General features: G+C 39.2%; 1 protein-coding gene across 1 annotated transcript in view; it reads left to right on the forward strand.

The window, feature by feature from the left end:
- The window catches only part of LOC109627726 (alpha-1,6-mannosylglycoprotein 6-beta-N-acetylglucosaminyltransferase B-like), a 100,973-nt gene that overhangs the window by 65,390 nt on the left and 23,335 nt on the right, over positions 1-12,248 (forward strand). Inside the window, exon 9 of the mRNA XM_069530662.1 lies at positions 9,594-9,725. Coding sequence (XP_069386763.1) covers positions 9,594-9,725 — 132 coding nt within the window. The remainder of the gene's footprint in view (positions 1-9,593; positions 9,726-12,248) is intronic.

The raw sequence follows: 12,248 nt of genomic DNA on the forward strand, positions 1-12,248 counted from the left end.
TCTGTTTACACACCCCAATCCAACCATATGCATTTTCATATGTGTGGTTGTGTGTGTGTGGTCTCAAGTGTGTTTCCATCAATGCGTGTGTGCATTTTTAGTTCCCTCGACTTCCTCCTTCCTTTTCTTCTTGATTTAGTGCGATGAGATCAAGAGTTGCTGACGAAGGAGAAAAAAGCAGACCACCTGATGCCTGGGGAGCAAGCAGGAGCAGGCTTTATTAGCACAGGATGCATATGGTGTGTGTGTGTGTGTGTGTGTGTGTGTGTGTGTGTGTGTGTGTGTGTGTGTGCGTGTGTGTGTTGCTTATCTGTAAATTAATTTTTCATACATAAGAAAGTCGGACCTTGCAAGTGACAGAAGTGTATTTTCTGTTCCTATTATCACTTCATTGTATAGTTGCCCATCTGTCTTTTACCATACAAATCACACACACACATGCACACCACACACATGCATGCGTTTCCTCAGAAAACTGATATCCCCCTTCCTGAATCTCTTAATCTTTCCATCCAACTTTTCCTGATCTCTTTTTGCCTTCTCCTCCTTCCTTCCTTCCTTCTTCACTCCCCTCTTCTCTCCTCTTGCTAGATCCCACTTTTTTTCCTCTCTCTCTCTGATGAGCCGCCCACGACTTACTTCTCCTTTCACCTTGCTTCCACATCTTCCCTATCTCTATCTGTCTTCCCATGCATCTCTAATGCTCCCTCTCTCCAATGTGGCTCTTCATCTGAGAATTTTATTATCTCTGACAGGGGTGTTGAATTTTTTCCTCTTCCTTCTTTAATCTCTCTCTCTCTCGCTCTCTCTCGCTCTCTCTCTCTCTCTACTCACTCACTCACTCACTTACTATGAGAGATACCATGATCAATGATACCTTGCAGCTGCCTTGTGGTGCACCCTGCCTTGGATGATAACTGTGGCCTTTCAGCTGCTTCAAGCTTTGCCATATATGTACGTGTGTTTTAGTGCATATGAGTGCTCTTGTGTAAAAGGTTGTGTTGAGCGATGTGTGTGTGTGTGTGTGTGTGTGTGTGTGTGTGTGTGTGTGTGTGTGTGTGTGTGTGTGTGTGTGTCACTGTGTGTGTCACTGTGTGTGTGTGTCACTGTGTGTCACAGGTGAAAATGTTATTTTCATTAGACAACACTGACAAAACAGATGAGTCGTTTGTGACAGTAGTTTGTGAGTGATTGCATTTGTGTGTGTATGTGTCTTTGTCTACATGACACAAAAGTTGAAGGGCATTTCAATCAGCGCTGTCAGATGAAGTCACCCCGCTGCCCTGACTGACAGACAGAAGGCGAGACGGGATCAGCAGCCAGTCTGTCAGATCAGCAGTGTGTAGGGGTAGCAGGCAGCAGCTCAAACAGTGAGTGTGTATACTGTGCTATTAAAAAAAAAAAAAAAAAAAAAAAAAAAAACTTATCAAAAGACACGGATGGACATCAGATCCACATCATTTCTAGATTTTGCTGAGGCTTATTCCACTTCATATTTGCTATTTTACTGGATCTTCGCTCTTTCTCAAAAATGCTCCTAAATACTTTCTGGTTGAGCTTTGTATTGCAGTAAATAATTTTTGTCTGAGCATGTTTCCTTCTATAAAAAGAAAAAAAATGCTCTGACAGGTTGATCTCTCTTTTGCACATCAACATTATGCAAATATTTTTGACATTCAATGCTTGGCACTGTATTTTAATCTCATATTTGTTTTCTACATTTTTTTTAAATTATTCAATCAAGTCAAAACAAATAAAAACAATGGACTTTCCAGGACAACCACATTTCTTCTTCCATTGTTTTCAAAAGCAAGACAACAATTTTGTCCAACATTTTCAACCTCATAACAACAATATGTTTGTTTTGATGTCTTGCTACCTGGGCAGCATAGATTTATCTGCACATCTATTATGCATGCAAGATTCTAAATCTTAACTCTGCAAGAAAAGAAAACTAATATAGAGAACAATATGGTAATCACTTGTATTTCCATACAGGAGAGTGGTCAAGCCAAGAAAGCACATTCAGAGATTAAAGATGGTGTGAAATAGAAGTGCGTGTAATTTCCATCACAACTGGTTTTCAAGATTTTAGCATAAAGCTTTGAGGGAAAAGTTTACGTGTTTACACGATTTCAAAGAAGGGTCATGCATGAAACCAGAAAAAACGGTCAGGAAAATGTTGCCTTGGTGTTGCATAAGGTAACATCAAAATGTTTCTGCCTTTTAAAGTCACTGAGTTGAATTTGGTTAAAGTTTATCAGCGTGACATGATGACAAAATTGTGCAACAGCAGCTTGATCCTCTTATGTGTGAATCCTGGAGGCAGCTGCAGGCAGTAAACTACTCCCATTTTAGGACGAGCAGTCTACATTCAAGCAGTAAAATTCTGGAAGTTAACTCAGTGGTGTGTGTGTCTTTGTCTGTGTGTGTGTGTTACTTAGTATGTATGTTATCTGTATTGTCCCGTTGGACAATTTGTAGTTCAGCAAGCAGAACAATCACACAACCAATGGACATATACAGTATAGAACATAAACAAAAAAACACAATAAATACTTAATACACTCATGTGAGGGTATTTAAAAGGCAAACAATCAAACATCAATATTATATGTGGTGCCCAAATCATTGTTAGGGCCACAAAAAGATTTGGGCAGGCCCTGGTAACAGAGTATTTCCTTTTTCAGTTAAAATGTTTTGATTATTTCAGCTACACATACACACACACACACACACACACACACACACACACACACACACACACACACACGTGTTAGGAATAGACAAAGAGTTTTAATGGCATTAATCTATGGATCAACTCACAGTGACTGCAGACCAAGGAGAAGGAATCATGACACACATAGGTACCACACAATCCATATTGGAAAAATGAAAGTCATTAGTTCCCCACAAGCAACGCTCTGTGTTTTATTTCACTCTGTGCTTTTGTGCGACTAATAACACCCTGCTAAATTGCTCCTTAGGAGATCAATACAGTCAGATGGATTGAATGGAATAGCTCCCGTTTATAGCATAACCAGCAACATTTACACACACATGCACACGATTGCAAACACACATTTCCCTTGATAACATATTGTTTGTATACTGTGCTTGAACAGAGTTGTTCGGATTTGCAAAAGAATCAGAGTCAAGTGCTGAAACCATGGTGCAGGGAGAAAGGGTTTAATAGAAACATTCTTGACTATAATTTTAAATGTGCAAGAGCAAATGTCCATTTTACAAAGGTCCAATCAGAAGTCCAGATTTCAGAGCCCAACTGGCAAACAGATCACCAAACTAATGTTCCAACAAAAATAGCAGGGACAGAGCTGATGATGGTGCAGAGATGGTTTATTGATCCTGAACAGAGACTAAAAGGTACATAAGTGAGGCAGGCAAAACAAAATAGCAACAGGTATACAGGTAGATTGACTCTTTCATTTCTAACATAAGAACTGAGAATGTTAATAACATCACACATAAAGGGAGGTAATGTCATCTCAACTGTACCCTGTTTTTTTCATGAACATTGGAGTTCATATAGCTTATAATGATAAATATAAATACCTTCTCATTTCTCTCTATATCACTCTGTGGCAAATATAAAGCAGAAGTCACTCATTAAATCGAAGTGATGTTCATTACATTACATCAGTTTTCTAACATTGATGAATTTAATTGAACAACAACAGGTCTTTGGAAGCAGGTCAGCACAGACGGAGCATCACGGTTAAGACCAACCCCCCACCAGTTGCCTTCTAGTACAATAACAAAAACACTTCAGTTTGATTAATGACTGCACTGGAGTAACTGCTTTTTTCCACGTCCTTCAGATGTCCTTATATTTCCTGTTTGGCCAGTTTTTGTTCTGTTTTTGCCCTGCTCAAAGGTTATATGATCACTGGACCGTGCCACATCACTTTCAGATTGTGTGACACCGTCAACAAACGCATGAGGAACACTGTTTCTCTGTGTGTGTGTGTGTGTGTGTTCTGGTACTTATGTCTTTGTGAGAACCATTTTAAGCGTAGAGGCTGTTTGAGGGTTTTTTGTATTGTTAGGGCTACAATTACGTTTTTATAAGGTTAAGGCATTTAGTTTGGATAGTTAAGGTTAGGGTAAGAGGCCAGGGTTATCTAGTATGTCAATGAGTGTCCTCATTAAGATAGAAGTACAAATGTGTGTGCATGTGTGGATGGATGCCAGCCAGGAGTCAAGAGAACCTTGGGTAATTGGACTCCTGTGTGGCATTGCATGGCACTGGGATTGCGTCTGGGACGGCTGCCATACTGTGCGTGTATATGCCACTGAGGGACACACACATCCACCTCTGACTGCACCCAGGGGATTGAAATTTGGCAAAGTTTCAATTACACACATGCACAAACGCATGGCCACGCATATACAGACAGCACACACATGAAAAGTGCAGCAACACATGTAAAGATATAAATACTTAAATGTTGTAGCTGTATGCCTGGATAGATTTATCTATGAAGGTTCTCATATTGATTTCATTCCCTGAGCACTAACCCTTAATTTTAATAAACATAATTCATTCAGATTTTATGGCTAGTAAGTAAACTAGCAAGACTGCAAAATTCTTCTTCACCTCTTAAAACACCAAAACTGCTGCATGTTAGGTGTGAACTCTATAATATAATTCTGTAATATCAGAGAAATGATTTTTGATTGGCCTGTCATTTTCTTTATTGATTAATCATCTATTTTTTCACTTCAACATTTGTGCTGACTGAAATCACTAACCTGCTGGGTTGCTTCAACCCCTTGACAGAAAAAAAGTAAACCTGGTGAGATAGGTTAATTCATCTGTCAAGATTCTACCCATCATCTTGGTCAGTGTCTGCTGGGATTTGTTCAGCTGCTCCAGGACCCTAAAAAGGATGATTGGATAATGGATGGGTGAATGATTTAATCTATTTTTTGGAACAGCATCAGTATAATTTCTGAAGATAAGGTGGGAGAAAATTACAATTAGAATTAGAGGAGACTAATTCTCCATCCATCCATTAGCTGTAATGCTTATTCTTCGCGGGTGATAAAGGAGAATTATTAGAACATTTTAATTGGGAGAGTGGTTATTAAAAAGAGATTGAATATAACATTTAAAACGCTGATTATGTTTGGCCTTTAGGTCTAGAAGGGTCCAAAGGCTTATATTAATTAACAGTTATTTAGATTTAAGTGATATCCTTGAGTTTTGTTAGTCATGGAATTTTGGATCACAGTAATAAATCTGACTTTGTGTTTGTTGTCCCTGTGTATAAGTTTGTACAACATTGGCTTTAACAGGTGTTTACTAACCAGTCTAAAAGAAACGCTTGGCATCCAAAGTCCTTCACTTATCAAGCTGTGTCTTGTAGTGGAGAGCAAACCCAATGTTTTCCATAACTTGGTAGCTTATACCAAAGTTAACATGCTAACTAGCTTGCTCATTGTGTCACTGTCCAATACAAGTCACTGAGTAGTGTTCAGTAGCGCTGCTCACAGGGCGTACTACAAATGTTTGTCTCAGCAGGTGACCATCAACACCACCTGCTCCCAAATATGAGCCACGTTCAGCAGCAGAGGAAAGTTACAGATCACGTATGGAACAAACAACATTTCATACCCACCTTTGGATTATTACTATTAATAGTTTTTGATTGTTTGAGTTTTCCTTTACACGATGTTCATTCTGTACCAACCTCTATCCAAGGGCAAATATAATGGACAACTTGTCGAGTTAGGCTTTGTTAAAAAAAAACCTCCCTTTGAGAGGTTGAGTATTCAATGCGTATCATTCAGAAAAAAATGACCTTCGGTTTTCCTTAACAAATGGTACATTAGACTCTTTCAGGAAGAAACAAACAGGTTTGCTGGTAGGTTAAATTGGTATTGCTGATTAAAAATGTACCTAAGCATCTGATTTTATTCTTTATTCTTTTCTAAGCTGTTGGTACATTACAATATATTTATATTTCTTTCTGAATCTCAGTTAGCATTATTACAATAATCCAAACCCTTTCTCACTGGTCTCATTGTCCCCCTTCTCTCTGCTTTGACAGAGAAACAGACGGTAAGACTGATGCAGGAAAACAGAAGGACTGACTGAGCTCCACCACTGTAACTAAAATGGATTATAGATGTTATGTCTTTCCTCTAAGACTAACCAGAGATGGTACTACAATTTAACAACATGTATTATCTTGTCAACAATATCTCCTTACTATACACCAGCAATGTGCTAACTGTAAACATAGCGTCCACATACACAAACCGTCATTGATGTAAAACAACCCAAAAATCGTTTTGACTTTTTGCTAAGTACGTACCTCTATTAGGACAGAGTTTGATTTGTATGTTCACTACTATTGTACTAATTCACTTTGTGGACATTTAAGATATTTTAGCATTTAAACTTTTGAATCAAATAGTTGTCCTACAAAATGTCATTTTAAAATATAGTGAACTATGACCTACCATGGTATAATACCAAAGGATATTTAATTTTTACTTGTACAGTAAAACATTCACTAAATATATTCGACAACATGCATGGCTAGAGCTAAATTGTCTCTCTCTCTAGCTTTGTTAATAATCTGAGTCATGCCATGAAATAGGATACATTGCTAAATCTTCATGGTTAGGTCTAGTAAGCACATGTGTAAGTGGTTTGTCCAGAGGTTTGTAAGAAAAGAGTTAATTAACATTATAAAATGAATGAGTTTGAAGCAGGTAGCTTCCATCCCTCTTCTCTCTCTCTCTAACTTTTTTTGGCTTCCTCTGTGTAGCTGTGTTGAGCTTTGGATTAATGCATGTTTTTATGTAAAAGTTCTATAACAGCTCTGAAGAAAGCTTGCTATTATTTCACATCCCCTGAAATGTGTTTTGTTCTCATTGAATGGAGTTAAGTAAGAGGTTCTCTCCTTTATCTGTAAGGATGGAGGCAGACGTCGTATCATTAATGGAAATAAGAGCAATGAGAGGCAACATTCCTGCAAGCAAAGTGCTCACTTGAGATCCCATCAAGCAATTCCATATTATGTTACAGGGCTTCAAACCGCAGTCGGTGGCTAGCCTCTACAATACTACAAGACAAATTATTATATTTCCAAATCCACTGAACACACTTATGTAAAAATTACATAAAACATGTTCTGCTACTTCACACTACATTTGCTATAATTCAGTGGCAGACAGAGTAATTTTTAAGTCACCTGACATTTAGACACCAAAAGAAAACACTATAGACTGGCACTACGTAGAGTGCATTGCTCCACCAAACCCCAAACACTCATAAATCCCGTACACGCATAAATGTATGCATGATTGTATCCATAAAGATGAATTCTTCTCTGAGAATTCAAGGAAAATGTTGAAAATCTAGCAATGTTGAAAAATGCAAAAAAATTAATCCAGGATCCACCCCCTAATCCAGATCCATACCAAAAAGCCTCTTTCTTAGGTCTTGCTTCATTGCTATACAAGATATCATGGAAATGGGTTTAGTAGTTAAAAATAATAATAATTTGTTAAAAAACAAATAAACGTAAACTTAAGTATTACCTCATTTTGGGAGGTAATAAGATTACTGCTGATCAAGTGCTAAACGTTGCCCCACATAGACGCCTCATGCTGCAGTTGCTGGTTTTACACTATAGCACCTTTTTCATTTTTCACTTTCATCACCAAACTCTTTCATGTGTGTGTTCCCACTGCTGTCTGATGGTTGTTAGAAGCTGGGTAACCTTTGGGTAAGCAGTGCAGCCAAAAAGACTCCATTGTAAAACTAGCATAGCAAAATGAAATTCACTGGGGGTACGAATTGCATTACAGTCTCCATTAGCCTTTGGCCTCATCTGTCACAGGAATAAGAGCGAGCAGACCACTCACAGGTCAGATATCCAATAGCAGGTCTGTGGGCACAGTATCAGAAGAAAGCCCTCAGTCAATAAATTGAAGTTGAAACTGAGTCAAACAAGGATGTGTAACTAGACAGTACACCACACTTACAAATGATGTTTGTGTGTGTGTGTGGCAGATCTTACAACGCAGCATGTATAGATCATACACATGCAAGCCTTTGTCTCTCTCACACACACACACACTCAACACATTGGATATAACTGTATCTCTTTCTATTTTCTCTCATCTCATCCATCAACCATCTGTTGTTGCTGCTGTAAGCTACGATGCAGCCAGGTCATTTCAAATTCAGCTCTTTTCATCCTGTTTGTTTGAATTATTTTTCTGCCAGAGGCCTCCTCGCTGCCCTGTGGCTTGACTTTGATTGAACTCTGCATTGCCCACCCGATGCTATCTGATCAACAAACACACTTTTTAATTTAACTTTTAGTCAAAAACACCATTTAAGTGTTAGACTCTCCAGGGAAATAGATTTTTAACTTTAATATGAGAAACTCTAGGCAAGCGAGGACGTAAACAGCAAATGGCCATTTCTTTATTTCACATTAACTTGTTCAGTAACTTTGTCATTGCACTCATGCAACTTTTTTGAGGGCAATGTCCTGAAAAGATATTTTCTTAAACCTGGCTTATTCAGGGGACTGATATTTATGAATGTGTGCAATTTGGTTTGGCTCAATTGCATTTAAGGGGACTGTTAGACCATAGCAGAGGTATCCACTGAGTTTACGTTATAGTTTCTAATGTGCCAACTATGGTACATTTTCTTACAAAACACTTATATTGTTGTGTTTCAGCTCCAGGTTCAGGGGTTTTGATTTCTACGAGCCTTTATTTCTATCTTTACTGAGAGGATCTTTCAGCTGTGTTGTCTTTCCAAAGCTGCACCTCTCACAGATCAGCTGTCAGTCAAACAGTTTTCTGCTGATGAAGTTCACTCTCTGAAGCTGGTCCTCTTTGTCAGCCATCACTGCTGATGCTAACCACGCAGTTCTTCTGCTGATGTAATTCTGCAGTCATTTATATACATATATATATATATATACATATATATATATTTTTTTTTTATCATTTTCACTATCTTGGTTTAGCATGTTAATTGGCTAACATTTGTTAATTAGCCCTCAACACAAATAACAGCTAATGTGGGTGGGAATGTTGTGCAGTGCAGGATAGCGACCACACCAACCAGCCAAAAAGAACACAGAAGCAACCCAGGCCTTTCAGAACAACATGCAAATCCAAAGTTCCCGAACTTGAGCAGTGATAGAAACAGCAGCATTTCATTCTTTCAAACTGCATTCCAAGTGCAGCCAGAGGACCAAGATTTGTTTCTAATATTATGTGCCTTGGTTACTGGTAGAAACCAACTCAATGTCTGGGACATTTGAGAAAACTGAAAAACCCTCAACACCTGCTCTTCACACATATATATATATATATATATGTATATATATGACTTGCAGCTTACACTACTGTATGTTAACCCTCTCATTCCCATATTGTTCTCTAAATAAAACCAAAATGTTTTTATCTGAGTTAATAATGAATGCTTGGAAGCTTTAGTAGCTCAGCAGTTGTTTTCAGGGTGAACCTTCGCTCTTTCCTGTCATGTTCTTCTGCTTGTCTAAACTGATGTACTTGTGTGTGTGTTGCAGGTTTCTCGGAGTGCCTCCAGGCAGAGGCAGTTGCCCACTCACTGGCCCTCTGCCCTTTGACCTCATCTACACTGACTACCACGGCCTGCAGCAGATGAGGCAACACATGGGCCTCTCGCTCAGGAAACACAAGTTAGTGTGTGTGTGTGTGTGTGTATGAAAGAGAGAATATGAGTGTATATCCATGTTCTCACTGTGTGTTGCTTTTGCAGCATATAGTTGTGTGTGTGTGTTGTGAAAGTCAATTTCAAAGCTTCAGTTGTGCTTAACTGCAGTTCTACTAAGCATTCACCTGTCAAACCTCCCACACTGTGCTTTGTAGACAAAGCTGTTGGTTGCTGTTATTCTTTTTGGCCTCTTCTCCGTTGTTGTTGTTGTTGTATTTCATTTTTTGACAGCCCTTCATATATGTTCTATGATTTGTGCTCGTGGCTGGTTTCTGTCATGAAGACTTGTTTCTGAAGGCTGGAAACCCAATGATTAAACCACAAAGGGCCACGTCTACTAACGTGAATGTGCAGGACAAGTTGGTGCTGCACAACTTGTGCTCGCAATCTGAGTACACTTACACAGCACCACCCAGTGTGTGTGCTTCTTAAGTCACGTAGATATTTTGTGTGTGCCAGTTGCGTGTCTATAGATGTGTGTATGTCAGCAATTTTCCTGGCTGAGAGGGAGGTTTATTGGCTGTGCTCATGGATTAATTATTGCTGGTAATAAGGTGTTCGCGTCTCTGCCGAGATGTCTGGGTGTAACTCACTCAGCCTGTCACACTCACACCCCTCTCTCTCATGTACACACAAACTAACACACACTCTCTCTCCCTCCACTGATCTGCATCCAGCTAAATGACCGTAAGAATATGTCAAACGCATGTGATTTTGAACGGTGTGATATAATGGAACAACTCACACACACACACACACACACACACACACACACACACACACAAACTGGCACTGCACCACCTGTCATCCAGCATTACTCCTCACAGCAAGAATAAGATGAGTATTACATGTAGTGCAAGGTTAGAAGCATATATGATATTGACAACTTGAGGTCTCTAAACATTGTCACACATGTACCAGTCACGTCTACTAAACACACACACACACACACACACACACACAAACACACAAACACACTATCTCATTATAGCTGTTGTCTGAATGCACTCAGATTCTCAACAGGAGGGAGGTAGTTAAACACAGAAAGCAGAGGAGTCAGGAAAAATAAGAGAAAGAAGAAAGATTAGTGAGATGTTGAAATAGAAACAGGCTTGGAAATGTCTTTAACTTTTTTTTCTTGCTGTTACAAAAGTGTGCTTAATGGCTTTTGGCATTGCTAGAAAGATGGAAGAACTAGGCCATGACAGTCATGAGACTGCAGGAACCACACAAAATGATCCAATAAAATGAATTTAAAGTAGCACAGTGCACTACAGCAATATGAGCCCACATTATCCTCAGAGGTCCTCCATGCTGTTACTGGAAAAACAAATAAAAGAGTTTTCTCCCCTGGGACCTGAGTACACTTGATCTCATTGTCTAGTTCTTTTGATAAGTGGAATCAACAAACTGCTCTGCTTGAAAAGGTGACACATCACATCAGCCACAAAAATGAATGAACCAAAAATCATAAGCGGACTGAGTATGATGTGATAACTATTCAGCTGTCCTGTTCTAACATGGCCATGACAGGATCTCTGGTGTAATGAAGAATTGAAATGCTCAGTACACTCTACACACAAAAATCAAGAGTGTTTACCAAAGACTATAAAATAATTATTTTAAGTTTAAGTTGATTTTAATTAGATATTATATGCTATAAAAACTTAGTGAAAAGTCATGATAGACAGCTGAGATGTACGATTTGTCAAGCGTGTGTATCAGTGTGACCTCGCTACTGCGCCTCCATCCCTCGCTAGCTACTGTGCAGACTTTGGCTCTAAATGAAGCAATCGATGTAGGACCCTAGTGTTTGTATCCTTCGTATTTTGCCTTAATTTCTTGATAATTGGAGGAAGTGGAGATGTGTCGTCCATATTTTTTTACAGTCTACGGTATTTACATGTAGGAGTGTACATTAGATTTTCTTTTCTTTTCTACCTGAGAGAAACAAAATGAACAAATGTTGGGTAGTTGTTGCGACATGACAGGTCACAAACCAACCAGTGTGTTCTTAGTTAAGAGCAACTTTACTAATGGTGAGTCAAGGTGCATGTTGTGCTCTGGGTATGAGCCAATCGTACCTAATATGAAAACACCCTGAGATTGAAAGTCCACCTTGAGCCTTGTCTGCTCCAACCACCTAAAAACAGCATGTTGCCACCTCCTTCGTCCAACTCTCATCTCTCTTGGTCCAATAAATTGACATCTTCATCTACCCCCTGTCTGTGATGGCAGCAATTGACATTTTGCTTTCCTTGTTCTAGCTCCAAGCAAAAAGCCACAATAAAAGATAAAAGAGAACAGGGCATGTCCAAGTAGGAGGCTGAATGAATGTGAAACGGCAAGAGGAAAGACTGAGGAGATGACAGAGTGTGTGTGTGTGTGTGTGTGTGTGCGTGTGCGTGTGCGTGCGTGCGTGTGTGGAGATGGCAACAAAGGAGAATATAGAGCTAACCGAGAAAGAGAGACACCACAAGACAGAGGG

This window comes from Paralichthys olivaceus, chromosome 8 (genome assembly GCF_024713975.1).
Source record: "Paralichthys olivaceus isolate ysfri-2021 chromosome 8, ASM2471397v2, whole genome shotgun sequence".
NCBI classification, from domain to species: domain Eukaryota; kingdom Metazoa; phylum Chordata; class Actinopteri; order Pleuronectiformes; family Paralichthyidae; genus Paralichthys; species Paralichthys olivaceus.